This window comes from Brassica rapa, chromosome A07 (genome assembly GCF_000309985.2).
Source record: "Brassica rapa cultivar Chiifu-401-42 chromosome A07, CAAS_Brap_v3.01, whole genome shotgun sequence".
Taxonomy (NCBI): Eukaryota; Viridiplantae; Streptophyta; class Magnoliopsida; order Brassicales; family Brassicaceae; genus Brassica; species Brassica rapa.
In genome coordinates, this window is record NC_024801.2 from 26,218,185 (window position 1) to 26,244,153 (window position 25,969).

Below are 25,969 nucleotides of genomic sequence, written 5' to 3' on the forward strand. Positions count from 1 at the left end.
TATTAATACTAGTTAGTAGTTAGAACCAATAGACAACTATTATGCTTTCGATAAGAGGAGTGCCTGAATATCCAGTAAATTAATAAATGCAGTTAACTAACGGGGAAATAAATTAGCCTCGTTGAGAAGAATATGGAGATCGATACTTAAGACCACGTGAAGCATTGACTTCAATTGGTTACGGAATCACCGTTTCCAGATTTTCTGTAAAGTTGTCTCGTTCTAGTCCAAGGAAGGTAGACGAGGAGTAAATGAGCTCATTTACTACTCATTTGGCAAAATTAGTGTTGTGGTATTTGATCTGTATTTAGTTATTTGGTAAATTCTCTCAAATAATTATTTTTAAGTTTTTGTCACAAAAATAATTTTCAATGAAAAAATATCATAACAGTCCATTTTTATTTTCAAATTTTTGATATTTATTTTTTTATTTTTTTTAAATTTGAAATTCTATCTCCAAAACCATGCATTAACTCTAAACCTTAAGTCTAAATTAATTCAACTTAAAGTAAAAATACATATTTACCCTTTAATAAAACTTATTTTAAACATTTTCTTCATTAAATGTTATTTTGTACAAAAACTTAAAAAACACTATCATATGGAATTTCTTTAGTTTAATTTTGGGGGTTTGACCATTTTGAGTAATATAGATATATGAATCACTAAGATATTTACAACATTTGGCTAGTTTTTTTTTGTTGAGTAATTTTATTTTCTTTTTATTTTTTGAAAAGAAATTTTGTTTTTTTGGATAAAAAATTTCGAATAATTTCAATGTTTGATATATAAATATTTAATTATTTTACAATTTATATCATAAATCTTCTTAGTACTACATATTATATTCTAGATGTTCAAATTTTTGTTGGTTTTCGATATTTTAGTTTTGGTTTCCCATAGCTGGTTTACTTCGAACCATACGGGTCGGGTCGATCTCCGGTTTTCCAATTATTCGTTTTATCTCAAACCACAAACCAATGTTGAGGAACGATTAACTGGGTTTTTCGAATAGCTTCTTCCAAATTACAGAACAGAACAGATAGAGCGAGAAACCTTCAGCTAGAGAGAGATATATACATCGGCTTGAACCCGCTGCGTAGCAAAAGCCCCTTCAGTATCGTTATGTTTTGACTAAGCGCACTGATAATCAAGAGAATTTGCTTCATTTCGGATAATTGAAGCGCTTGTTCGACCCTATCGCTTATGTAAACGGGCTTGCTTGCGTATTGGTAACCACTTCATCTGATGCAATTTTGTTGAATTTGACTCGTCCCCGTTTCATCAAAGCAACGATTTTTCTTTCTGGGTTTTCAGTTCTGAATCAAACCCACATCATATATCTTAGTGAATTTAGCTGTATCAAGATGGCGAGAAACGCTAACAGTAACGTGTTTCTCGAAGAATGGTTGAGAGTTGTGAGTGGAAGCAGCGTCTCTAGTGGTTTAGTGAAGCAGGACTCTGCACCATCTGCTAGGTCTATTATTCAAGCATGGTCCGAGATTCGTGAGTCTCTTCAAAGCCAGAGGTTCGATACACGTTACCTTCAAGCTTTGAGAGCTTTGGTTAGCTCTGAGTCCACTATCCACGTCGCTGATCCCCAAGCAAAGCTTCTTATCGCTATACTATCTTTAAAAGATGTCTCTCTTCCGTATGAGTCTTGTACGCTTGTTATGAGATTACTCTATGTGTGGATTAGGAAAGCTTTTAGACCCTCTCAGGCTCTTGTTGGTTCGGCTGTTCAGGCTATTCGTGGCGTTGTTGTTGATGATGGTAGGAGTAATCTGCAGCCGGTGTTGTTAGCGCAGAGCGTTCTGGTGGCTGGTGCTTTTGCGAGTGTGCATTCTGTGTCGGGAGAGTTGAAAGTGTTGAGCTTGGAGTTGCTATGCAGGCTTTTGGAAGGAGAGGGATCACTGGTGGGATCTCGAGAAGAGCTTGTTCCTGTAGTGCTTGCGGGGATCGGGTATGGTTTATCCTCTTCGTCTGATGTTCATTACGTTAGGCTATTGGATTCCTTGTTTGGCTGCAGCATTTGGTTGAAAGATGGTAGTGTCACTCATGGGCTGATGATTCTTCATTTGGTCGAGTGGGTTGTGTCAGGTTACATGAGGTCTAACTATGTAAACAAGATGTCTCTCTTTGCAAACGAGGTACTAGAGACTTCTAAGGCAGACTACACTCCTTTTGCTGTCTTAATGGCAGCAGCGGGAGTACTCAGAGCTTCCGCGGCAGGATCACAGAATCTTGAGGTTGTTTCTAAACTTAGAAACTCAGCGGAAAAACGTTTAGACGCTGTAGCTCAACTTTTAGTTGCTAATGGTTCAATCACTCAGAGAGATGATCTTCTGTTGAAGTGCTTTGCTATAGCATTGGCTCGATGTGGGACTGTTTCTCCCTCTCCTCCTCTGCTTCTGTGCCTCGCTTCTGCATTGTTAACTCAGGTGTTTCCTCTGGGCAATATATATGAATCGTTTTGCAAAGATCCTATTGGACCAAGACTCATTTGGGTGAGGGAGCATCTTTCTGGTGTTCTCTTCAAGGAATCAGGGGCCATAACCGGAGCTTTCTGCAATCAATACGCAAAAGCAAATGAAGAGAACAAATACATTGTGGAGAATATGGTTTGGGACTTCTGTCAAAACCTCTACTTACAGCACCGTCAGATCGCTCTACTGCTTCGTGGTGTAGAAGATACATTGCTTGGAGACATAGAGAAGATCGCAGAATCATCTTTCCTCATGGTTGTGGTCTTTGCGCTAGCTGTCACAAAACAGTGGCTGAATCCAATAGTGTCTGAAGAAAGAAAGATGGAGACATCAGTCAAGATACTAGTTTCGTTCTCATGTGTAGAGTATTTTAGACATATTCGCTTACCTGAATACATGGAGACGATCAGAGAGGTGATCTCATGCGTCCAGGAGAATGATGCTACTTGTGTTTCATTTGTAGAGTCCATCCCTGCCTATGGTAGCTTGACGAATCCGAAAGGTTTGAGAAATCAATTTGTTTCTGCAGTTTCAATATCACATTAGTAAGATTTGAAATCTCTTTTTCTTTCTTTTTTTGTCTGCAGACTTGTTTACGCAGAGGATAGAGTATGAATGGTCAAGAGATGATGTGCAGACATCTCGAATACTGTTTTATCTTCGAGTGATCCCAACGTGCATTGGAAGGTTATCTGCTTCTGCCTTCAGGAGAGTTGTTGCATCAACCATGTTTTTGTATCCTTTACTCTGTTTTGTTTAAACCATGACTATGATCTTTAAGATTCCTTAACAGTCATGTGGTTATAGATATATTGGACATCCTAACAGGAAAGTGGCACGAGCATCTCATACTTTGTTTGTAGCATTCCTCTCTTCGGCAAAGGAGTCGGAAGAGGACGAAAGAAACCAACTCAAACAAGACCTTGTTTACTATTACATGGAAAGATCTTTGGAGGTACCTAACACTGGATGCAGTGTAGCTCTTTTTTTCTGTTGTTCATTACTAATTGTGTATGGTTCAGGGTTATCCTGAGATCACACCATTTGAAGGTTTGGCTTCAGGCGTTGCAGCCTTGACCCGGCATCTACCTGCAGGAAGTCCTGCTATATTTTACTCTGTCCACAGCCTTGTCGAGAAGGCTTCAACGTTTAAAACCGATGCGTTGCAAGGAAGTAAGTCTGATCCTGGTAATCAGATTCTTGACTTGCTTCTGAGACTCGTCTCTTTGGTTGATATACAAGTAAGTTTCGTTTCCATCATCTCCAGTTTAAATGGCTTATGTGTTAATGTTCTCTTTGTCTTTGTACATTAACTTGCTTTTGTTTTGGTTCAGGTGTTGCCGTATCTGATGAAGTCATTAGCACAGCTTATTATAGTGTTACCAAAAGAAAAGCAGAACATGGTGCTTGGTGAACTGTATGGTCAAGTGGCTGAATCAGACGATGTGATTCGCAAGCCTTCTTTAGTCTCTTGGCTACAGTCACTGAACTACTTGTGTTCTAATAACCGGACTCAAGGCTCAGGTTCTGGACCAACTATAGACACTTCGAACCAGTTGGCTGCTCGGCTCTAGGAGGAATCTCCTCATAGTTTAGCAAACATGTAATATAGAGAATAAAAATGTAGTTTTCCTATATGTTAGCTAAGTTTTCATGTAGTAAGCAGAGTCTGGAATATATCTCCTATTGATGTCATAACTCATGTTCCCATCTTGTGTGGGGAGTCGGGCATTCCTTATGTCGATGTTCCCTCAAAGGAGGTAAAAAGCTTCCCATTTGATTTCTGCATTGATTCTCAGAATTTTGAAGAGATTATAAATCTTTACATCATTTACCTTATAGGATCTTGCAACTGCTGGAGAGACGAAGCGGCCAACATGTTGCGTTCTTATTCTAACAAAGCCTGCCAAAGGAGAATTAAGCCAGAAAGTTCAAGAGAAACTTAAGACGGACTATGATCATGTTGTTGAAGATGTCAAAGAGCTTGCTTCTTCTACTGTGTATTAGGATTGCATAATGATTTGTATTGCTCTTTGCTGTCTCATGTCTCATGTCTCACTGTCTCCAGTTTCCTTATGAATAGTAGTGTAAACGAATCAGTCTCTTATGTGGTAATTTTTTCAAATATTGGGAATCTTATATGTTTCTACAATCTCTTAAAGATTTGGTATTTTCCTCAAATCTCCGCAATCTTTATCTTTCCTAAAATATCTTGGGAGTCTTTATCCTCTCTTTTTTGTTTCTATGATTTTCTTTTATTTTTCTCAAAATTAGGAAGAGAGGTGATTAGTTTGTAATTTTATAAGTTTCTTTTAAAGTGCTTCCTTATTTCTTTTGAATTAGGATCTCGAAAAAATCTGTATAAATATTATTTGTTGGGTGGTGACGAAGTATAAAAAAAAACAAGTTTTGTGATAGAAATTAGTCGTCAAGTTCCAAAACCCTAATAAGAAATAGAATAATGGAGGATCAAAATCAGACGAGTTTCACATTTATGATAGATAACTTGTCTGACAAGAGAATAGAATCACCAAAGTTCTTAAACGGCAGCTATGAATGGTAATTTTTTTTCTTCTTATTATTATTGACTCATCTTTTAGATTCAACGTCTTTTTTAGGGTTGAATATGTTTCTTCTTTTCCAACAGGGTTGTTGATGTTTATTCCAAAGAGGAAGACCACAAGTTAAATGTGTACCACTTCCTTATGGTTGCGAATCCTGAATCTTTGAGACCTGGATTCGTAATACGAGTTAGTTTCTTCTTCGTTATGCTGAATCAATCAGGCAAAGAGTTATACAGAACAAAAGGTAATTAACTCACTCCTGCTTTAGGCCTCGGCCCAAAACCTCTATTATTTTCATATAACTTCTTATTCTTTGTATCTAGATCTGGTCGTGAATTTTAAATCAGTCTTTTCTGTTTTTGTCCATAACATACAGAAATGTGCAAATTGTTCTGCGATAAGGTCTGCGATGAGGCCAAGGGATGGGGTTGCTACGAGTCCCTGCCTCTTGAATTCGAGACGAATAAAATCATCCTAAAACTCGAAATCGTAAAAGTAGTTGAAGTTGTTGATTGGAATGAGATGATAGAATTTAATGGTTTCCAGATTCATTATTCTCAGGTATTTTCTATTTTTTTTGTGTTTTGAGATTTATATGTTATCCTTTCTAGTTTGACTTAGGAATCAAACAATGTTCTGTCTATCTCGAGTGAGCATTTAGGATTCTATGAGACTTATATATATTTTTTTTTTTCTTGCTGGCAGATTGAACCAGTTAATTCGCTTTTCCTGGATCACCGGGGCTTTACACATAAATTCCGTCTAAAGAACGAATTATTGAAGACAACATACATGAACGTCCTCCTTGCTCTCGTAGAGACACTGAACAAGCCTCAACATAGTTTGACCGAGACTGAGCTAAGCAATGCTCGCAGCGACCTGGTCGAGCTAACAGAAGCAGGTTTCAAGCTAAACTGGTTAAAGACAATGCTTGATGAGGTTTCCTTTGATGGGAATAAAGGAAATTTTGCTGATCATGGGTCACAAGTCGAACAACACATCAAGGAGAAGGTCGAGGCTGCTAGAGACTGGCTCGAGGGTGCTATTCACTCTTGGAAAGGACATTTGGGATTTGTTCATCTTCGTAATGAGAAAATCGACTGAAGATTAATACATTTTAATTTATTTCTTTTTCCATATATATATATATAGTTTCATGGATCTCATATTAGTTGGAACGATCGAACCAAAGAGTTTTTTTAGTCAAGTCAGATTCATATTGCGTCTAATCCCAGTGTCCCATGCGTCAACCAACCTTATTTACATAATTAACATATATAACTCTCAAGTTGCAAAAAAAAAAAAAAAAACATATATAACTCTCCCATGTCTCTCTATAGACTCCAGTGTGTATCCCAAACTCTCAAGTAAGTTCCGTCTCCATCATCTTTAGCTACTAGAAAATGGCTTATGGTTTTAGTGTTCTCTTTCTCTTTGTATGCATAACCCTTTTTTTTGGGGTTCAGGTGTTACCGTATCTTTCTCAATTCACATGGTGCTTGGTGAATTGTATGGTCAAGTGGCTGAATCAGACGATGTGATTCGCAAGCCTTCTTTAGTCGCTTGGCTGCAGTCACTGACCTACTTGTGCTCTAATAAATGGACTCAAGGCTCAGCTTCTGGACCGACGATAGACACTTCTAACTAGTTGGCTGCTCGGCTCTAGGAGTCTCCTCATAGTTTTGCAAACATGTTGAAATAGAGAATAAAAATGTTTTCCTTGTATTTTGTTAAAGCTTGTATGACAAAAACAAACAGCAGTCAACCCGGTTAGATATATGATTTACGGTTTTAATTAATTTGGTTACAAAGAAGAACCGAACTAAAACTTAAACCGATAAAAAGGCCACCGGTTCACGGTTCTGTCTGAAGATTTACGGTTAGTTTTCTGTCTTAGAATGAGTTTGAATTGGGATGGCTATCTTTTTTTTTCTTGACTCTTTTTTTACTTACGCAGAGTTTGTGTCATAGCTGGAACGATATCTCCTATTGATGTCATAAATCATGTTCCCTGTCTTGTGTGAAGAGTCAGGCATTCCTTATGTCTATGTTCCCTCAAAGGAGGTAAAAAGCTTACCATTTGATTTCTGCATTGATTCTCAGAATTAAATATTTGAAACACAACTGGTATACATTATAACCTCTTTAAATCAATACTCTATAAATTAATATATACTAAAAATTTCTATAAAATAATAAAATTTTATAGTCCTAAATTACGTTTTTAATTCAATTAGTATATCGATAAATTAATATTTCTATAAATTAATAAAAACTTATACATTACTAATTTATAGAAGTTTCCTTGTATAATATGAGGATCATAATAATATAACTGTACTTATATATAGAAAACAATAAATCATTTTTGTGATATACGTAGCAAAGATGAATATTTACGTCTAATAGGAATTTAAAAATTAATATTTTATGAATTTTGTCAAATATTTCTCAAACTAATTATTAAAAAAAGTTTTCTTGATATTTGTACTTCTCAATAAATAGTATGGACATCTTTTTGTAACCCAAAATTTTATTATATAATAAATTCAAATAGATGATAAATATATATATATATATATTGATGAGATCAAGATGTGACGAAGTATTAAAAAAATTTATATATATATATATATATTGATGAGATCAAGATGTGATAATTACTTCAAATATTCGGAATCTTTATCTTCTTTTCTTTTTATTTTGTTTCTATAATTTTCTTTTATTTTTCTCAAAATTAGGAATTGAGGTGATTAGTTTGTAATTTTATAAGTTTCTTGTAAAGTGTTTCCTTATTTCTTTTGAGTTAGGATCTTGAAAAAAACTGTATAAATATTATTTGTTGTGGTAAAATAGGCTGTATACGGCGGGTAGTGACGAAGTATTAAAAAAAAAAGTTTTGTGATAGAAATTAGTCGTCAAAGTTCCAAAACCCTAATAAGAAATAGAATAATGGAGGATCAAAATCAGACGAGTTTCACATTTATGATAGATAACTTGTCGGACAAGATAACAGAATCACCAAAGTTCTTAAACGGCGGCTGGGAATGGTAATTTTTGTTATTGACTCATCTTTCAGACTCAACGATTTTTTTTAGGGTTTAATATGTTTCTTCTTTTCCAACAGGGTTGTTGATGTTTATTCCAAAGAGGAAGACCACAAGTTATATGTGTACCACTTCCTTATGGTTGCGAATCCTGAATCCTTGAGACCTGGATTGATAAGACGAGTTAGTTTCTTCTTCGTTATACTGAATCAATCCGGCAAAGAGTTATACAGAACAAATGGTAATTAACTAACTCCTGCTTCAGGCCTTGGCTAAAAACCTCTATTATTTTTCATATAACTTCTTAAGTCTTTGCTTCTTGATCTGGTTGTGAATTTTAAATCAGTCTTTTCTGTTTTTGTCTTAATTAACATACAGAAATATGCAAATTGTTCTGCGATAAGGTCAGTGGATGGGGTTGCTACGAGCCCCTGCCTCTTGAATTCGAGACGAATAAAATCACCCTAAAGCTCGAAGTCGTAAAAGTAGTTGAAGTTGTTGATTGGAATGAGATGATAGAATTTAATGGTTTCCAGATTCATTATTCTCAGGTATTTTCTACTTTTGTTTTTGAGATTTATATGTTATCCTTTCTAGGATGACTTAGGAATCAAACAATGTTCTGTCTATCTCGAGTTATGAGACATATATATATTTTTTATTGCTGGCAGGTTGAATCAGTTAATTCGCTTTTCCTGAATCACCGGGGCTTTGAAATAAATTTCCGTCTAAAGAACGAATTGTTGAAGACAACATACATGAACGTTCTCCTTGCTCTCGTCGACACACTGAACAAGCCTCCACATAGCTTGACCGAGACTGAGCTAAGCAACGCTCGCAGCGACCTGGTCGAGCTAACAGAAGCAGGTTTCAAGCTAAACTGGTTAAAGACAATGCTTGATGAGGTTTCCTTGGATAGGAATAAAGAAAATATTGCTGATCATGGGTCACAAGTCGAACAACACATCAAGGAGAAGGTCGAGGCTGCTAGAGATTGGCTCGAGGGTGCTATTCACTCTTGGAAAGGACGTTTGGGATTTGCTCCTCTTCGTAATGAGAAAATAGACTGAAGATTAATTTAGTTTTTTTTCCATATATATAGTTTCATGGATCTCATATTAACTGGAACGATCAAACCAAAGAGTTCTTTTTAGTCAAGTCAGATTCATATTGCTCTAATCCCAGTCTCATGCGTCCACCAACCTTATCTACATAATTAACATATATATAACTCTCTCATGTCTCTCTATAGACTCATGTGTCTCTATAGACTCGAGTGTGTATCCCAAACTCTCATGTATCAAAATTTTATTCTTAGTTCTTGATGTATTAGGATGATAATAATTATCACTTATAGATTGGCACATACCACTTGAAAGATAGTTCATCTTTTTATGCAAACATTGAATTTAGAAATCCTGTTTTGAATGCTATGTATCAAAATCTTTTCAGTTCATGATGTATTATGATGATGATGAGATTTTAGATAATTATCACGTTATAAATTGACACATATCCTTTGGAATATAGTTCATCTTCTTTATGTAAACATTGAATTTTGAAAATCCGATTTTGAATGCTATGTATCAAAATATTGTTCTCAATTCTTGATGTATTAGGATGATAATGAGATCTTAGATAATTATCACGTTATAGATTGACACATACACATTGAAATATAGTTCATCTTATTTATTCAAATATTGAAATCATGTATTGAATGCTATGTATCAAAATCGTATTCTCAGTTCTAGATGTATTAGGATAATGATGAGATCTTAGATAATTATCACATAATAGATTGGCACATATCCTTTGGAATATAGATCATCTTCTGTATGTAAATATTGAATTTTGAAATCCGGTTTTGAATCCTATGTATCAAATTTTTATTCTCAGTACCGGTATACTATGTGTCTATGCTCGTTTTCATTAGTGTTTTTGTTGCATACTACGCCATTGACAAACAACACTTTTTGAGGCGACTGATCTCGGATGAACTATCTGTCATCGTGGGATCAGTTGCTCTTATCAAGTATAATTCTCATCTATTAATATTTGTGACCAATTTGTGAACTTGACTTAAAGTCATATATTGGAATTTGAACTGATTTTCCATATTTTAGGCCATATATATTATCAAGAAGTGTATCATAATCTGTCAACCGTGGTTCTGCAACAAAAAACAATATAGTAAACATCTCATATACCTAACTAAGAAATGACTGAATCAAAGCCATAACAAGAAGGTGCGTAACATACCATCAAAGTTCCATCGATACGAGTACCATCATTATAGTTGTCCATGTTGATGATACTAATACTAGGGATGAAGTTGATGATTTTCTTAACGAAGACAGATTTGAAAATTGAATTAAGAAAAATGATGGAAATTTTGAAAGTATAATAATCAAACAGTAAACCAGCAATTTGAAAATTGAATTTAAAACGGGTTTTTTATTCACTTGGTTATCAACCATTTGACTGGAAACTGAAATTCTGTTTTTACTTCAGCTTTGATTGAATGAACCGGGATAAACCGGAAGTGGATTAGCGAATCATTGTGAGCCGTTACTCCACGTAACCACTTTGACCATCACATGGTGAAGCAAGGGACGACGTGGAAGAAACTAAACCTTCTTCAATTGTCCTTCGTTCTCTCTCTCTCTTTTCCTCTTCCACTGGAAAAATCGCGAAAATGGCGAAGCTTCTACTTGTTCACGCGCCTCAAGTAGTCTTCAGCAGTAGTAGGTCACTAGTCTCGGCGACGGCTCTATACAGAAGACCTCTCCCGGTGAACTCCAAATTCACCTCTTCGGATTCGCATTCACCCCACATCGTTCCTCGTCTTCGTTCTCGGAGATTCTCGGCTCGTGCCTTTGACGATTCACCTGCTGAGTTGGAGAAAGATGAGCCACGGGATGGAGTGGTAAGAGATGAGGAGTATCCTACAGGAGAGATGGTGTATGAGGATAGAAACGCGTGGGAGAGCATTGTAGTCAAGTTCCGGATGCTCTTTGCTTATCCTTGGCAGCGTGTTCGCAAAGGAAGCGTCTTGACTATGACTCTGCGTGGCCAGGTGATCTACATATAGTACAATGTTTGTTGTTGTATTATTTTGTGTCTACAGCTAAATTGAGTTTTGTTTACTCTCTATGTTATGTTTCAGATCTCTGATCAGCTGAAGAGCCGTTTCACTTCAGGCCTTTCCTTGCCCCAAATCTCTGAAAATTTAGTGAAAGCTGCATATGATCCTCGTATAGCTGGCGTCTACCTTCACATTGAGCCTTTGAGTTGTGGATGGGGAAAGGTTGAAGAAATTCGAAGGCATATTTTGGATTTTAAGAAATCAGGTAGCTAGCTCCTGAATTCTCTACTAAATATCAAAGCTCATATCTTTCCTACTGCAAGTCCATTTTTCTAAGAGCTGATCAAACATTTTTTTTTTTCAGGGAAATTCATTGTTGGGTATATCAACATATGTGGACTTAAGGAGTACTATCTTGGCTGTTCATGCAGCGAGCTCTATGCTCCGCCTAGTGCCTATTCCTTTCTTTATGGTTTGACTGTTCAAGCTTCTTTTCTTGGAGGTAATGATTGTTTCTTCTTTGGCTCTGTTTCTCGCATTTAAAATAGTAATTAGAAATTGTATGTTCTATATCATAGAGAATTTTATGCTGTCTTATATACAATCTGCGCACCATCCTTCCTTCATTGAGACAGCTTTTTCCAAACTGAACCTTTACTCGCCCTCTTCTGTTTTGTTTTTGGAGGTCCTAAAGCTGACTATGAAAGATACAAAGACTTACATATTCACATTTATCGTTTAACTAGTTTATTTTTTTTCAAAAGTGTAGGTGTCTTCGAGAAAGTGGGGATTGAACCTCAGGTTCAAAGAATTGGAAAGTACAAAAGTGCAGGAGATCAGCTTGCTCGCAAGAGTATATCCGAGGAGAATTACGAGATGCTGAGCGTGCTACTTGATAACATCTATGCAAATTGGCTGGATGGTGTTTCTGATTCAACAGGTTCGAGACCTTTTTTCACAATCTTGTTATGGGTTTTGACCGTTTAGTTCTCTCCTTGAGTGGCTTCTGCTTAGAACCATGCAGGGAAAAAGCGAGAAGATGTTGAAAGTTTCATCAATCAAGGAGTTTACGAAATTGAAAAGCTAAAGGAAGAGGGACTGATAAAGGATATTCGATATGATGATGAGGTAATACCATGTCTATCCTCATATTGTAAATGGGGAAGCTAGAAGTGATGATGCTTGTTATTTCGTCTTTTATTAGGAACTTTTTTAATGTTTTAGTATCCTCTCAAAATTATTGAAACATAGTTATAAAGTTTCCCTGAAAAAACTCTTTAAAAGAGATTTAGATAACGGCCCCATACCGTTTCTGATCTTTTTGAGTCAATTTGAATGCCCCCTGCAGGTTATATCAATGCTGAAAGAGAGGCTTGGAGTTGAAAAGGACAAAAAGCTTCCTACTGTTGATTACAAGTAACTATCTCTAAATTGAGTCTTACTGAATCTAGAGCTATTGTCTTTGCATGTTCAATTGGCTCAAACCTTATACTATTTGGTGTTGTATACATAATGGCTACTATCCCCTAATTGGTTCCTGCATTATTGCATAATCTTGATTTATAGTTACAGAGTGTAATAAGAACTGAACATTCTCAACTGAAATACTTTATGTAGGAAATACTCAGGTGTTAAGAAGTCGACTATTGGTCTAAGCGGTGGTAGAGACCAAATAGCTATTATTAGAGCAGGGGGAAGTATCTCTCGGGTTAAGGGTCCGCTGAGCACTCCTGGTTCATCTATTGTAGCAGAACAACTAATTGAGAAGATCCGCAGTGTAAGAGGTAGGTCTGTTAATTTTGCATCTACAAAGTATACCTGTATTCTTCAACAGCAGCCCAAAACTTTCTATTTCTTTTGAAGAGAACAAAAAATATAAGGCTGCGGTCATCCGAATTGACAGCCCAGGAGGCGATGCACTCGCTTCTGATTTGTAAGTAGTTTTAGTTAATCCTTAGTGCTGTGTAATTGTACCTTCGATATGCTCGTATGATTTAACATGTCATTGATGGTTTCACTTCACCTTTTAATATGATGAAGTCAGAATCATTTATTTATTTATGGAAGTTTGGATGGTTTTGCTGTACCTTTTGGTTGTATCAAAATACTAATGTATTTGTATACAGAATGTGGAGAGAGATCAAACTATTGGCTGAAGCAAAACCAGTGGTTGCATCAATGTCAGATGTCGCAGCAAGCGGGGGCTACTACATGGCAATGGCTGCCAATACCATTGTTGCTGAAAATTTGACATTAACTGGCTCAATTGGAGTTGTCACAGGTGATCTCACCTTTGTACAACTATCTCTCTTTCACCCTCCCCATTAGTTGATTGCTTTTGTCTGTTCTTGTTGTTGCAGCAAGATTTACCTTGGCCAAACTATATGAAAAGATTGGCTTCAACAAGGAAACTATATCTAGAGGCAAATATGCTGAGCTTCTCGGGGCTGAGGAAAGACCTTTTAAGTAAGTCACCGCACTCCATTTATCACACCTGTATAAGACTTCTTTTTTTCAACCAGTTGATGCCAATTTGGTTTCTGTTGTCATATTTGATCCTCGGGACTGCTCTGTAAGAACCTGTAAGTTCTTTAATTCACAATTATGTTTTCAGGCCAGAGGAAGCTGAACTATTTGGGAAGTCGGCACAGCATGCATATCAGCTTTTCCGGAATAAAGCAGCTTTGTCAAGATCGATGCCTGTATGTCCTTTCCTGTATTGCTGTTCTCCAATGCCTTTTCAAGACTAATATTTTGTTCTGTCACTTTCTTAGGTTGACAAGATGGAAGAAGTAGCACAAGGTAGAGTCTGGACCGGTAAGGATGCTCACTCTCGTGGTCTAGTTGATGCTCTCGGCGGACTCTCCCGAGCTATAGCCATCGCTAAGCAGAAAGCTAATATTCCTCTTGACAAGAAGGTTGGCCCATTAAAGATCTCTTTTGCTTAACTGAACTCATCTTTGTATAGCTTACAATTAGATACTTTGGTTATTCTTGTGGTAAATACAGGTAACTCTTGTCGAGGTTTCTCGGCCTTCTACATCACTACCAGATATCTTAAGCGGTATAGGAAGCTCGGTGATTGGAGTAGACAGAACATTGAAAGGACTACTCGATGAGTTAACAGTCAGCGAGGGTGTACAAGCTCGAATGGATGGGATCATGTTTCAGCAACTTGGCCGAGATTCTTTAGCAAGTCCTATCATTGATCTTCTTAAAGATTACCTCAGCTCTCTCCGATGATTCCAAACCTTCACTTGATCCGTTACAAAGAAACGTCTTCAAAGCCATACTTAATAATAAAGACTTCATCAATGAAATTAAACTGATATCAAGTTAAAACCGATTATACATGAAGTTAATGTGAAAGAAGTTTCAAACATATAAATATGTACCTGCAGTGTCTCTCTAATAACACCAAGCAAATAATGAAGACCTCAATGACCACCGTTTTCTTCCTCGCAGTCGCCCTCTCCATTTCTGCTATCTCCTTAGCCAAGGAGAGCCCTGTGGAAGATTGCCTAAGAAGAATCATCGCCCCAGCGCTCACTCCTTCTCCTTCAGACAAACCCACAACATCTAATCTCAAGCTTGAAGACGAGTTATGCAAAGACGAGACACGAACCGTCATGTTCTTCTTGAAACTGCACGGAAGGTTCCCACGTTACTACCTCAAGGCAATGTGCAATGTATTCGAAAACGATGAAAAGAAAGTGAAAGATTACGTTACCACAAAATGGTTAGATCATTCGGAGAAGCTCCTCAACAGCTTATCTTGCATAACAAGGACCACCTTGGTGATCAAGAAGAGTCCCCTGGAAACTTGCATTAAGAGAAACACTGATGAATATATCACTCTTCCTCTTTCAAAGGAAACAAAATATCATCTAGATGTCGTAGATATCATAGGAGACGATTACTGCAGAGACGCTGCACGAGACATCTTGTACTTCTTGGAACTCCACGGTACGTTCCCACCTTACTACGTCCAGGCATTGTGCAATGTATTCGAAGACGAGGAGAAGAAAGTGAAGGAATACATTATGAAGAATTGGTTATATCGTTCGGGCAAGCTCATCGATAGTTTATCTTGTTCTTCTCTATAAAAAAATCCGTAAACTTTTTGATGAATTAAAAGTATAAAAAAACTTTATAATATATTCCTTTCGTTTAAAAATGATGTATTTCTCTGGAGTTCTGATAATAAATTTTGATTATACTTGCATTGTTTTTTGTGATTAACTAATTTCATAATTTTAGCCAATCAAATTTAATAAACATAATTAATTTCTTGAAAATTTACAATTTACCATTACTGTCTAATAAAATACAAGTATAAGATACATATATATATATATATATCTATATATATTTTTTTTTTCTGAAACAATTTTACTTTTTATGTAAAATATATATCATTTTGAGATGGAACTTGGAAGCATTATTATTTCTGACATCTTTTGTTACAAACTTACAATATTACATGTTACCAACAAAGTTGGTCGTGAGTGTTCCGACATAAACAACACTTTTATATTCATTCACTTCACTAACTAACGTATCTCCATAATATTCTCCTAGAGACATACGCCGTATAATCTCACCGCCGGCGTTGACTTTCACCGCTGACGGCTCGGTAGGGACTACTATAAGCTTCACGGAGTTGGAAGCGATCCAGAAATCTCCACCGTCTGTTTTCCTTATGTTGTCAGGACCAGGGATCGAAGGTACGAAAATCTCCCACGTGTTGGCTTTTGGACCCTTGATCCAATACCTTAAGATTCTATTCCTCAAGAACTCTCCCACCAGAACAAACTCTCCGTCGGAGCTCACGGCGCATCCGGCGGAGCCACTTAGACCGCTTAACAAAACGGTTACGCTTTTAGTCTTTGGATCGTACCTAAAGAACCTCCCCGTTGCATCGTTAACAGCAACCGCCAAGACAAGTTGACTGTAATAACAAAAAGAAAAAAAGTTACGTTTGTTCGGTTTAGCTAAACCGAACCGTTACGAAATCGGATTATAAGTAACCTGGGGCCAAATCTTGTGCTGAAAGATGTGAAGTAAACCGAACCGGTGACTGGATCTACATCTAAACCGTCAAGGAATTTAAAAGGTGAACCACCTGCGCTATCGGCTAGGCGCTTGGCTTGGCCTCCGCGGCGTGAAACCAGGTACAAACCCAAGAATGCATCGGCTATGTACAAATCTCCGGTTATCTCATTGAAAGCTAAACCGACTGGTCTACCACATATGTTACCAAGAAAAGTCCCTACTGCTTTATCACACAGTGACTTGTTCCTATGAAATAAACATTGGAGTTGTTACAAAAAGATATGTGTAATGTACTTATGTACTAATGTATATATGTATAGGTATATCGAATTAAAACATACGCGATTGATGTAATATAAGCGAACTCTGTAAAGCCAAGTTTTGGTCCTTGGTATTTTAGGATCTTGCCGCCGGAGACTCCAGTATAAGGTCCTCCACCGTGAGAATCGAAAGCAAAAGCTTCTGGACCAGAGGCTCTTGGTGGCAGAGGAATCTTCTGGAAGGTTTGAAGAGCGGAGACAAAAGAATGAGATGTGAAGAGAATGAGCAAAAAACAAAGGATGAAGACTCTCTGTGTTTCCAACATTCTGACTCATCAATGGATCACAATGAAACAAAGCAATATCGTTTTTGTATGCATACACGCACAAAGTCTTTGGCTTAGTTGGATCGTAACCGATTGGTAAATGGTTATTAACCGGTTCATGATTAGCTTAGATGCTCTTCTTGAGATATGTCACAAGACTTTTGTCTTTTCTCTACAGTTTCCATTGTTTTAAACTTAACAATTTGTTTTGTCTTTTTCTGACTCTTTTTCACGTGAACATGGCCAACTTTCCAGCTAATCCGAATATAAATACTGGAATTTTCATTTTTCATTACTTTAATTTTTTCCTAAATCACGTACTATTATGTGTAACCTATCTTTAAACAAAAATCATATATATTTGACTATTTGAACAAGATCAACATTACATATCCGGTTTATTTAGAAACAATAATTTTACATGTCTAAAAAGGTTTATTATTCTGAAACAATCACTAAACTTCTTAATGCCTTATTCTCTTAATATTATACATATAATCACTTTAAAGCTTAAGGATTCCGGAAAAAGGACCAAATAAAGTTCCAATATAAAGCTTTCCTTGGGACTCATTAACCTCACTGACCAGAGTATCCCCAAACTCATCCTTAAGCGAAATTGTCTGAAGCACTTTGCCATCAGAATTAACTTTAACTGCCGACGGATTTGTTATTCCTGTGGCTGTGCTCACAACGGAAGCAACCCAAAAATTTCCAGTAGAACCGATTCTCTTGATATTGTCAGGGTTCGAGACAGCATTGGTGAAGTCTTCAGAAGAACCAGCTTTAGGTCCCTTGATCCAATACCTCTTGATGTTACTCTTGGTGAACTGACCAACCAGCACGAACGAACCATCTGAGCTGACGGCACAACCAGCTGAGCCGCTTAGACCTTCTAGCAATACAGTCACAACCTTTTTTGCTGGATCGTATTTGAAGAGTTTTCCAGTAGCGTCTTTTGATGCCACTGCTTTCAACACATCGCTATATATATGCATAACCATAGTAATTGAAAATATAGATCAGTGATAAATAGATTTCGAATGGATAATATACTAAAATAAATGAATATATATTATTCAAACAAAATGTATAGCATCGATCTGTTAACGTATAATCTTACAAATGTAATTTGATAAACGATATGTTTTGTCTTTATACTTGACATAATTTCTGTTACGGTTATTTTAAAATGAAGTGATATACTTATTTTGTTTTTAAATTGTATGCATGTATTTTTAAATAGAGAAGGAGAATGGAAGTTTACCCAGCGCTAAATTTTGAGCTGAAGGAAGTGAAATAGACGACGCCGGTAGTGTTATCAACGTCGAGACCATCGAGAAACACGAACGGTTTGCCGTCAACACTGTCGGCTATCTTCTTGGCCATACTGCCGAAGACAGCATGGACGACGTGAAGACCCAATACAGCATCGGCCACGTAGAGCTCTCTTGTAATGTCGTTGAATGCTAATCCCGCAGGCCGGCCGCATTTTCCGGCATTAGCAGTTCCAAGGGCTCCATCGCACCATTGCGACTTCCTAGAATAAATAAAACAAGATAGAATGTAAACAAGACTAGTAATTTGGCAGAAGATCCAGTTGTAAATAAAACATCACAAACAAATACTTATAAGGTTAATCTAAAAAGGGTTAGCACTTTCTTTCATTGGTTTTTTTCCAGCGTTAAAGAATGAAACTATTATTTAACGAATAGTTTACAAAAATATTTCTATTTGACAAAACATTTTTGATGAAGGGACCTGGACCATAAGAGGCAATAAAGGGCTTTCAATTGATGAACAAAAAGTAGATTGGTCTAGTTGCCGACCATTGTGATGAAACAAGTAGCTTACAATCATTTCTAATTGACAAAAACCATAACATGATATATTTCGACAACGAAGTATCGTCAATGTTAACTATCTCGTTTTAAATATAACCACTTCATTCGCTTTATGCATGTGAGACGAAAGTATTAACTTCTTCTTTTTGGTATGAACGAAATTATAACTTTCATAAGGATTTTCTGATCAGAACAATCTTATCATGTATCAATGAAAACATGTTTTGTACCACATTTTAGCAAAAATAAAAATAAAAATCAAAACATGTTTTAGAGTTGTGGCTAATGAACTTAAAAGCATAATTCTAATCAAAGTTGTGTGTCTGTGTGATTTTGGAGATCAAAAGAATAAAAACCTACGAGGATTTCGTCATATAGGCAAACTCGATATAACCTTTCCCTGGAGTATAGCTGAGGATTTTACCACCGGATACTCCGGTATAGAAACCTTTTCCGGTGGAATCAATGGCGAAAGCTTCAGTGCCTGACCTATTTCCCGGCACCGGAAGTTTTTGGAAAGATGCGTCATCGGAGAATACAACCGGCGAAAGAGAGAGAAGAGAAATCAAGAAGATAGATAACGTCATAACTTTTGTTGGTTTTGTTTTGTTGCTAGATTGTGGCTTGTGGTCTGTATTTTTATAGCTTTGATTTTTGGTATTTTTATTTCCTTTTATTGAACTTTCTTCTTTTGATTTCAAGTATTTATAGAGATTAATATTCATAGAGCAGCAGATCAGACTAAAATTAGCAATTATTTTATATAAGGAGAAAAAATATGCCTAGATTGTGTTATAATTTCAACATTGATTAGAAGTAGATTGCTGAAATATATGTGTATCTTAGAGACAATTGGTTGAAAAGTTAATATAGGTGATGGATGTGGTATACTGAACTGTGATTCTGATATTTTATACCATTCATAGTATTTGTCAAAGTTTTATGTACTTTTAACTATTTGTCATAGGATCGTGTGATATCTTTGTCTCGGTGTGCCCTGCTGGTTTTACTTAAAACATAAATGTCAGTTTTGAGGGAAGAGATAGAGGAGGGGACAGAAGAAACTATTGGCTGAACCTTATCGTCTTCCACGCCACGTACTCTGCATGCAGTTCTAACCGTATGAACAACATTCTCGTGACTTGTCATAAATCAACTTTTCTAGCATCCGTTTTGCTAGAATCGAACATCATTTTGTTTTTATTGTTAACCTATTCTTCTAGTCTCATTAGTAAAAAAATCTTAAATTTATTTGAAACTGTCACAAACACTTCTAACATTTTGATTACCAAAAAAACCCGGTTTACGATATACGTTTGTCACTACTAGCAAAAGATGCATGATTTTGTATGTACTTATATATGTAATAAAGAGGGAAACAACATTGGTCAGAAACCTTCAAAATTTCATGAAATTAATCTAAAACATATGACGTCCAACCAGTTTTCTTAAAAAAACTTATTAAGGAAAACTTCGTCCTCACTGAATATAACCAGGAAATAAGAAGAAACGGAATTTATAAGAACGTGTATAAAATGACAAAGAAGCTTGAAATCAATTGTGAGTTGATATATATAACTTTATTATAGACTGAATAATTGAAAAAACTTTTTCAACATGATCTCATTAACAATCATAATTTTGTAATACCAAATTAAAGTTTCATGATTCCAGCAAAAGGTCCAGTAAGTGTCCCAATATAAAGTTTGCCGTCTAACTCATTGGCTTCACTAAGCAAAGTGTCCCCAAACTCATTCTTGAGAGAAATGGTCTGAAGAACTTTTCCATTATAATCGATTTTCACAGCCGAAGGATCCGTTGGCACGACCACCTTGTTCTTGACCGAAGCAACCCAAAAGTTTCCAGTAGCACCGATCCTCTTAATGTTGTCAGGGTTCGAGACAGAACTTGTGACATCTTCCGTCGATCCAGCTTTGGGTCCTGTGATCCAGTATCTCTTGATGTTACTCTTTATGAACTCCGTAACCAGCACGAACGAACCATCTGAGCTCACGGCGCAACCAGCTCCACCACTTATACCTTCCATTAACACCGTCACTGCTTTAGTCGCTGGATCGTATTTGAAGAGCTTTCCGCTCGCGTCTTTTAGTCCAACTGCGATCAACACTTCGCTGCATTGCATAACCAACAAATATTAGTACGCAAGTTTAATAAGAAAATCATATATATATATATCAACTACACCAATTTAAAATTTATTTTTGAATACCCTAAATTTGCTAGAGTTTTGATTATTAATAATATAAAACTATGATAAAATAATAAAATAGTTTATATTGGTGCCGTTATAGCTCATAATCATGAAGTTACGTGCATGTCTAAGTTACACACGACAGGAAATATGTGCATAGAAGATCGAATATATATGCTCTACCTGGGGCTGAACTTTGAGCTGAAAGAAGTGAAGTAGACTACGCCTGTGGTGGGATCAACGTCAAGACCGTCCAAGAACTTGAAGGGCTTTCCATCGACACTATCGGCGATCTTTGTGGCCAACCCTCCGGCGGGAGGGATAACGTGAAGACCCAATGGAGCATCAGCGACGTAAAGGTCACCTGTTTTGGGGTTGAAGGCTATCCCCGCAGGTCGGCCACATTTCCCGGCCAGAGCGGTTCCAATTATTCCATTGCACCATGACGAATTCCTATAGAAACCAAACCAATTATAATATGTAAGACGTTAATATAAGAATATTATCTTGCAAACCATAATAGAAAGGCAAAATATGTAATCTTAGTGATCGTGCTGTAGCCTTGTAGGTCAAGTTTAATGATACTTACGAAGTCGTGGTGATCTCGGCAAAATCTTCGAAACCCTTGTCGGCTGTATACTTGAGGATTTTACCACCGGAGACTCCGGTGAAAAAAGCTTTTCCGATGGTATCGAAGGCAAAAGCTTCAGGGCCAGACCTCTTCCCTGGTATTGGGAGTTTCTGGAAAGATGCGTCATCGGAGAAAACGGCCGATGAAAGAGAAAGAAGAAGAAGAGAAATCAAGAAGACAGACGAAGTCATTGTATTCTTAGCTTTGTTCTTGATTTGATATCAACGAGATATAGAATTTACTCTGGTACAAGAACCTGTTTGTGTCTGTATATATAGTGAGACAATTGGTTTTAAAAGGAAAGTATCCCCAATATATATTTCCTTTGTTGATGAACAAAATAGAAAAGATTTATTTATTTCCATTTATAGATAGGGAATTATATACTTCTTATTCTGGCGGATTCAACAGATTTAATTACATTCAATCCAACATTAAATGCTAAAATTGGAAGTATTTATAAAGTATCAAATCAGACCAAAAAGCAAAATATCAGAATAAATAAAGAAACAAATATGCACAAGTTATACTAGTTTATGTGTATGTTACGTTTAGTAATCTTTTAGAAAATACGATTAGTATTCTTTCCATTAAATTTTCATTTGAAATTCTTATTAATTATAATTTTTTGAATTTTTTTTGTACACTATATTCATTATTATTAAATAAATCTTTGAAATCACTCAATATTCTTTTTTTAGTTATACAAAATTAAAAAAATTACTTGATTAATATGTAGTTAGTTACGAGTATTTTTTAATTTAAATTTTTTTATTAAAAAATATTTTTGGATAACAAGACAATATATATATATGAATTATCTTTTTATTTTAAAATATATATTTTAAATTTTGGATAATTGTTATTATTATTAATTTTAATAACTTATCTAATAAAAATGTTAAATTCGTTTTTATTTTAAGACTAATTTATATATTTATTCACTAAGGGTATAAACGATATTAACCACTCTAATTTTTTTTTTTTGCTAAAAGGTAAATATCATTCTTTTTTTGTGCTAGTTATTTTCAGTTCTTCAAATTTTCACAATGTAAATCTTGTGAAATTTTATACTGAAATTTGTTACAAATCTCACGTTCAAATTTGTTTTCAAGATGTAACACAAACTGTAAGACTCTATGATTGATTATACGGCAAAAAAGTTTTAAAAACATGTAATCAAAAGATAATCGAACTTGAAACTGTTCTACTTAGGAGCGGACAACGAGGATCGATACAACACTTGAAGAGTCGAGAGAAAGAGCACAAACAAGATAGGCATATAGAGAGACCCGATAACCAAAGATTGAGAGACACGACTCTAGCATGAAGTTGTTTCAAACACGAACTTATTTATGGGATCTCTTATATTATTTACTGTATATGATTTTCTCATAATATAAGCATAACTAAATATTAATGAAGAATTTTTTTTTGTCAACCAATATTAATGAAGAATAACTAAAATACTTTTGCGTTTTGTTTGGTAAAAAACTTTTGCATATTTGTTTCCCTTGGTGGAATGAATGACGCCAAATGGTACGCTCCGTTTGATTATCCAATGAATCCGAAAAATGAAAGTGTCAACATGAGCATCAATCACATTACAAACAAAAGACTCCGAGTGGAAAAGCTGTTCCGTTTTATTTGTTTTTTTTTTCATAAAGAAAACTTAAAGAGAAAGCTACAAAAGATGATACGAAGCAGGGCTCATTTGGTTGTTACATAAGCAAAAGCCAATGAATGCCTTTCTCAAATCTTCTCACGGTGATCTGAAAGCTTCCCCGGCGTAACGCACGTTGCCGAGTTCCTCTTCAATACGGAGAAGCTGCAACAGAAACAAACCAAACTTATTGTGTAAGTGGCTGTCTTAAGATTTATAAGATTTATTGTATAAGTTTAGATGTCAGTTAATATTACCTGGTTGTATTTTGACAAGCGTTCACTTCGGCAAGGAGCACCAGTTTTGATCTACATAACATATGTTGTTTGATTAGAGAATAAACACTCCATGATACAGACATGTTCAGAGAATATGTTACCTGTCCACTTGCCAAACCAACAGCAAGATCAGCGATAAAGTTATCCTCTGTCTCTCCACTCCTGTGACTAACCATCACACCCCAGCCTGCAGCTTTGGAGTCAAGTGCTGCTTGAATTGACTCAGTCACTGTCCCAATCTGGTTCACCTGTGATTACATGGTTTTAGAAAAAAAAGGTATATACAATTGGAGAAGGTAATGAATCATTACTGACCTTCAACAAAAGAGCATTGCAAGACTTTTTCTTGATAGCTTCAGCTATCCTCGTGGGGTTAGTGACCAACAAGTCATCACCAACGAGCTGGATATCAACAGAGGATTGCAACGAAGCCCACGAGCTCCAATCATCCTGGTCAAAAGGATCCTCGATAGATACAATAGGGAAATCTTTGATGAACTCTCTGTAGAGGTCAGCAAGACTCTCAGCTGACAAAACATGAGCTCCATCGTTGGGCTGCTTCTTGAAGTTCAAATCGTATCTACCATCTTTCGTGAAAAACTCTGACGCAGCTACATCCATTCCTATTTTGATCTGCAACAGTTAATCAAAATTATGTGAACGGTGTGTTACATTTGACACCAAAAGGATTTTGAAAATAGGAGAGAGCTTGGTTTACCTTTCCGGTGTAACCAGCTTTTTCAATAGCATCTATGAGCAGAACTAGTCCCTCCCTGTTATCTTGAACATTCGGAGCAAATCCTCCTTCATCTCCCACATTACAAGCATCTTGACCATACTTGCTTTTGATTATCCCTTTCAACGTATGGTAAACTGTAATCAACAAGATTACATTAAGTCCATTACTATAAATAAACAATGCTTAAACTCAAATATCACTGACGTACCTTCACTTCCCATCTGAAATGCCTCAGAGAAAGAAGTTGCTCCTACAGGTAGTATCATAAACTCTTGCATAGCCAAACTGTTCCCAGCGTGACTGCCTCCATTGATGACGTTGAAAGCAGGAACTGGCATAACAAGCTCCTTTGTTCCAGAGAGTTCCTGGATGTGTTTGTAGAGAGGCACTCCTTTGGCTCCAGCACCTGCCCTGCAAACGCTTAGTGATACTCCTAGTATAGCGTTAGCCCCGAGTTTCGCCTTGTTCGGGGTTCCATCCAGTTCCAGCATAAGAGCATCAACATCAGCTTGGTTCCTTCAAAAAAAAAAGATAATAAACACGGCTTGCCTATCACCAATCACCATTTCAAGATGATTCATAAGCAGATAACACAAAGCAAAATTGAAATAAAAGCCATTGTTATAAAGGATGCAAGAAAAACAATAACGACAGAGAGATTTAACGTGGTTCATCAATACGTGTAATACAGATAAAGAGAGATCTTACTATCGGAAGCGATGTTAGTACAACTAAGGTTATAAGAACACAATTTATATTTAAGAGTATCCCACATCTAAAAACCCTTTCGCTAACAGACTAACACTAATACTCAGTGTTCTAAAAATTGGTCTAATCGACACATAGGCCTCGGCCTAGTCGGCAGATTGGACATAAACAAAAGGTCTATATGTTCAAAAAATCAGTTTAGACGTCTGCCTAATCAATAATCTTGCTAATACCATATGGGCTCAAACAAGATTCAAGCCATATCAACAACCATAAACAAACTCAATAACCTTTACTACATTTAAAACCCAGACTAACCAAACAGCTGATTTGTAGATCTAAAAATAAGAACAGCAACACAAACTCAAGTCGTGTCTGAACGTAAGTTCTTTATTCTTTACCTAACATCAACTCCGATGAGTTTCGGCGCCACAAGTTCGTTGATGTTCTTAATAGCCTGTAAGACACCTTTACCACCGTATACACTCTTATCTCCATCTCTAAGCTCAAGCGCCTCGTAGATCCCGGTAGATGCACCACTCGGAACAGCCGAACGGTAAAGATCATCGGTGACCAGATCAACCTCCACCGTAGGATTGCCTCTGCTATCGATAATCTGCCTCGCTTTCAGTCCTTTCACTCTACACTCCTTAGACACCACCGAGCATTGCACACCGGTGCGGCGGAAACTCAGGCATGACGGCGCGGATTCAGAGTAGCGTTGAGGGGAGACACGGTGGTTGGAAGAGAGGAAAGATCTCTGGAGTTGGTGAGGTTTGGTGGTCAAAGCCATGAGTGAAACCTAGCGAGAAAGCAGAAACTAGAGAGAGGAAGAAAAGGAGAAGGTGGAGGAGGTTTTATATATTTGAAAAACGTCCTTACGAGGGTTGGTGTAGGCGATGAAAACTAAGAGAAGTCAAAGGTCAAGTGTAAAACCGGTTCAATCTCAATTTAATTCCGGTTTTAAGAGAAAACCGGTTTGTGTGTTAGGTAATTTTTCTTTTTAACACTTAGATAGCACATTCCATAATAATACAATTTCTAATTCTATTAATATAATGATGAACTACC

General features: G+C 36.5%; 8 protein-coding genes across 10 annotated transcripts; 4 read left to right on the forward strand and 4 right to left on the reverse strand.

Moving 5' to 3' along the window:
- The first annotated feature begins 108 nt into the window (after positions 1–108).
- On the forward strand, positions 109–4,649 carry LOC103831871. 3 transcript variants are annotated; one of them, XR_001955468.2, is made up of 7 exons: positions 109–1,232; positions 1,318–2,988; positions 3,074–3,221; positions 3,294–3,441; positions 3,509–3,727; positions 3,821–4,246; positions 4,329–4,649. XR_001955468.2 is itself a non-coding variant. In XM_009107806.3 (5 exons), exons 1-5 carry the CDS (start codon positions 1,368–1,370, stop codon positions 4,058–4,060), a joined length of 2,376 nt encoding a protein of 791 aa, XP_009106054.1. In that variant the 5' UTR covers positions 109–1,367; the 3' UTR covers positions 4,061–4,296. The 3 variants fall into 3 exon arrangements, 1 of the variants encoding a protein (XP_009106054.1); XR_625918.3 differs by having other exon boundaries at positions 109–2,988; XM_009107806.3 differs by lacking the exon at positions 4,329–4,649 and having other exon boundaries at positions 109–2,988; positions 3,821–4,296.
- A 449-nt stretch (positions 4,650–5,098) lies between these two features.
- LOC103832264 (MATH domain and coiled-coil domain-containing protein At2g42470) lies at positions 5,099–6,850 on the forward strand. Its single transcript, XM_033275455.1, has 3 exons — positions 5,099–5,294; positions 5,427–5,611; positions 5,756–6,850. The coding sequence occupies exons 1-3, from the start codon at positions 5,192–5,194 to the stop codon at positions 6,152–6,154; spliced, it is 687 nt and encodes a 228-aa protein (XP_033131346.1). The 5' UTR covers positions 5,099–5,191; the 3' UTR covers positions 6,155–6,850.
- Positions 6,851–8,002: 1,152 nt separating this feature from the next.
- LOC108869028 (MATH domain and coiled-coil domain-containing protein At2g42470) lies at positions 8,003–9,167 on the forward strand. The gene is made up of 4 exons (XM_018652957.1): positions 8,003–8,100; positions 8,178–8,338; positions 8,476–8,648; positions 8,769–9,167. Exons 1-4 carry the CDS (start codon positions 8,003–8,005, stop codon positions 9,165–9,167), a joined length of 831 nt encoding a protein of 276 aa, XP_018508473.1.
- A 1,549-nt stretch (positions 9,168–10,716) lies between these two features.
- LOC103831872 (serine protease SPPA, chloroplastic) lies at positions 10,717–14,573 on the forward strand. Its single transcript, XM_009107808.3, has 13 exons — positions 10,717–11,176; positions 11,267–11,450; positions 11,550–11,687; positions 11,955–12,125; positions 12,210–12,313; positions 12,534–12,601; positions 12,803–12,969; positions 13,049–13,118; positions 13,312–13,466; positions 13,546–13,651; positions 13,800–13,887; positions 13,960–14,103; positions 14,195–14,573. Exons 1-13 carry the CDS (start codon positions 10,796–10,798, stop codon positions 14,426–14,428), a joined length of 2,010 nt encoding a protein of 669 aa, XP_009106056.1. The 5' UTR covers positions 10,717–10,795; the 3' UTR covers positions 14,429–14,573.
- A 1,007-nt stretch (positions 14,574–15,580) lies between these two features.
- Positions 15,581–16,923, reverse strand: LOC103831873 (protein STRICTOSIDINE SYNTHASE-LIKE 12-like). The gene is made up of 3 exons (XM_009107809.3): positions 16,582–16,923; positions 16,217–16,486; positions 15,581–16,136 (listed from the first exon to the last, which is right to left on the reverse strand). The coding sequence occupies exons 1-3, from the start codon at positions 16,824–16,826 to the stop codon at positions 15,665–15,667; spliced, it is 987 nt and encodes a 328-aa protein (XP_009106057.1). The 5' UTR covers positions 16,827–16,923; the 3' UTR covers positions 15,581–15,664.
- A 242-nt stretch (positions 16,924–17,165) lies between these two features.
- Positions 17,166–19,975, reverse strand: LOC103831875 (protein STRICTOSIDINE SYNTHASE-LIKE 11). Its single transcript, XM_009107810.3, has 3 exons — positions 19,028–19,975; positions 18,091–18,363; positions 17,166–17,807 (listed from the first exon to the last, which is right to left on the reverse strand). Exons 1-3 carry the CDS (start codon positions 19,390–19,392, stop codon positions 17,330–17,332), a joined length of 1,116 nt encoding a protein of 371 aa, XP_009106058.2. The 5' UTR covers positions 19,393–19,975; the 3' UTR covers positions 17,166–17,329.
- A 240-nt stretch (positions 19,976–20,215) lies between these two features.
- Positions 20,216–22,014, reverse strand: LOC103831876 (protein STRICTOSIDINE SYNTHASE-LIKE 12). Its single transcript, XM_009107811.3, has 3 exons — positions 21,469–22,014; positions 21,063–21,332; positions 20,216–20,799 (listed from the first exon to the last, which is right to left on the reverse strand). Exons 1-3 carry the CDS (start codon positions 21,699–21,701, stop codon positions 20,322–20,324), a joined length of 981 nt encoding a protein of 326 aa, XP_009106059.1. The 5' UTR covers positions 21,702–22,014; the 3' UTR covers positions 20,216–20,321.
- A 1,023-nt stretch (positions 22,015–23,037) lies between these two features.
- Positions 23,038–25,754, reverse strand: LOC103831877 (enolase 1, chloroplastic). Its single transcript, XM_009107812.2, has 7 exons — positions 25,300–25,754; positions 24,399–24,706; positions 24,170–24,324; positions 23,767–24,084; positions 23,553–23,699; positions 23,431–23,481; positions 23,038–23,338 (listed from the first exon to the last, which is right to left on the reverse strand). The coding sequence occupies exons 1-7, from the start codon at positions 25,689–25,691 to the stop codon at positions 23,273–23,275; spliced, it is 1,437 nt and encodes a 478-aa protein (XP_009106060.1). The 5' UTR covers positions 25,692–25,754; the 3' UTR covers positions 23,038–23,272.
- Between the last annotated feature and the right edge of the window lie 215 nt (positions 25,755–25,969).

Excerpts from the sequence above, each read along its gene's own strand:
- LOC103831871 (XM_009107806.3), top strand. The coding sequence starts at position 1,368 with ATGGCGAGAAACGCTAACAGTAACGTGTTTCTCGAAGAATGGTTGAGA. Across the intron at positions 3,222-3,293 it reads GTTGCATCAACCATGTTTTT|ATATATTGGACATCCTAACA; the intron begins GTATCCTTTACT and ends ATGTGGTTATAG. Across the intron at positions 3,728-3,820 it reads TCTCTTTGGTTGATATACAA|GTGTTGCCGTATCTGATGAA; the intron begins GTAAGTTTCGTT and ends GTTTTGGTTCAG.
- LOC103832264 (XM_033275455.1), top strand. The coding sequence starts at position 5,192 with ATGGTTGCGAATCCTGAATCTTTGAGACCTGGATTCGTAATACGAGTT. Across the intron at positions 5,295-5,426 it reads AGAGTTATACAGAACAAAAG|AAATGTGCAAATTGTTCTGC; the intron begins GTAATTAACTCA and ends CATAACATACAG. Across the intron at positions 5,612-5,755 it reads TCCAGATTCATTATTCTCAG|ATTGAACCAGTTAATTCGCT; the intron begins GTATTTTCTATT and ends TCTTGCTGGCAG.
- LOC108869028 (XM_018652957.1), top strand. The coding sequence starts at position 8,003 with ATGGAGGATCAAAATCAGACGAGTTTCACATTTATGATAGATAACTTG. Across the intron at positions 8,339-8,475 it reads AGAGTTATACAGAACAAATG|AAATATGCAAATTGTTCTGC; the intron begins GTAATTAACTAA and ends ATTAACATACAG. Across the intron at positions 8,649-8,768 it reads TCCAGATTCATTATTCTCAG|GTTGAATCAGTTAATTCGCT; the intron begins GTATTTTCTACT and ends TATTGCTGGCAG.
- LOC103831872 (XM_009107808.3), top strand. The coding sequence starts at position 10,796 with ATGGCGAAGCTTCTACTTGTTCACGCGCCTCAAGTAGTCTTCAGCAGT. Across the intron at positions 11,177-11,266 it reads CTATGACTCTGCGTGGCCAG|ATCTCTGATCAGCTGAAGAG; the intron begins GTGATCTACATA and ends GTTATGTTTCAG. Across the intron at positions 13,888-13,959 it reads CTTTGTCAAGATCGATGCCT|GTTGACAAGATGGAAGAAGT; the intron begins GTATGTCCTTTC and ends TCACTTTCTTAG.
- LOC103831873 (XM_009107809.3), bottom strand. The coding sequence starts at position 16,826 with ATGTTGGAAACACAGAGAGTCTTCATCCTTTGTTTTTTGCTCATTCTC. Across the intron at positions 16,487-16,581 it reads GCTTATATTACATCAATCGC|GAACAAGTCACTGTGTGATA; the intron begins GTATGTTTTAAT and ends TTTATTTCATAG. Across the intron at positions 16,137-16,216 it reads AGCACAAGATTTGGCCCCAG|TCAACTTGTCTTGGCGGTTG; the intron begins GTTACTTATAAT and ends TTGTTATTACAG.
- LOC103831875 (XM_009107810.3), bottom strand. The coding sequence starts at position 19,392 with ATGAATATTAATCTCTATAAATACTTGAAATCAAAAGAAGAAAGTTCA. Across the intron at positions 18,364-19,027 it reads GCCTATATGACGAAATCCTC|GAAGTCGCAATGGTGCGATG; the intron begins GTAGGTTTTTAT and ends TATTTATTCTAG. Across the intron at positions 17,808-18,090 it reads AGCTCAAAATTTAGCGCTGG|CGATGTGTTGAAAGCAGTGG; the intron begins GTAAACTTCCAT and ends GCATATATATAG.
- LOC103831876 (XM_009107811.3), bottom strand. The coding sequence starts at position 21,701 with ATGACTTCGTCTGTCTTCTTGATTTCTCTTCTTCTTCTTTCTCTTTCA. Across the intron at positions 21,333-21,468 it reads GCCGAGATCACCACGACTTC|GAATTCGTCATGGTGCAATG; the intron begins GTAAGTATCATT and ends TGGTTTCTATAG. Across the intron at positions 20,800-21,062 it reads AGCTCAAAGTTCAGCCCCAG|CGAAGTGTTGATCGCAGTTG; the intron begins GTAGAGCATATA and ends TATGCAATGCAG.
- LOC103831877 (XM_009107812.2), bottom strand. The coding sequence starts at position 25,691 with ATGGCTTTGACCACCAAACCTCACCAACTCCAGAGATCTTTCCTCTCT. Across the intron at positions 24,325-24,398 it reads ATTTCAGATGGGAAGTGAAG|TTTACCATACGTTGAAAGGG; the intron begins GTACGTCAGTGA and ends TGTTGATTACAG. Across the intron at positions 23,700-23,766 it reads GCAATGCTCTTTTGTTGAAG|GTGAACCAGATTGGGACAGT; the intron begins GTCAGTAATGAT and ends ATGTAATCACAG.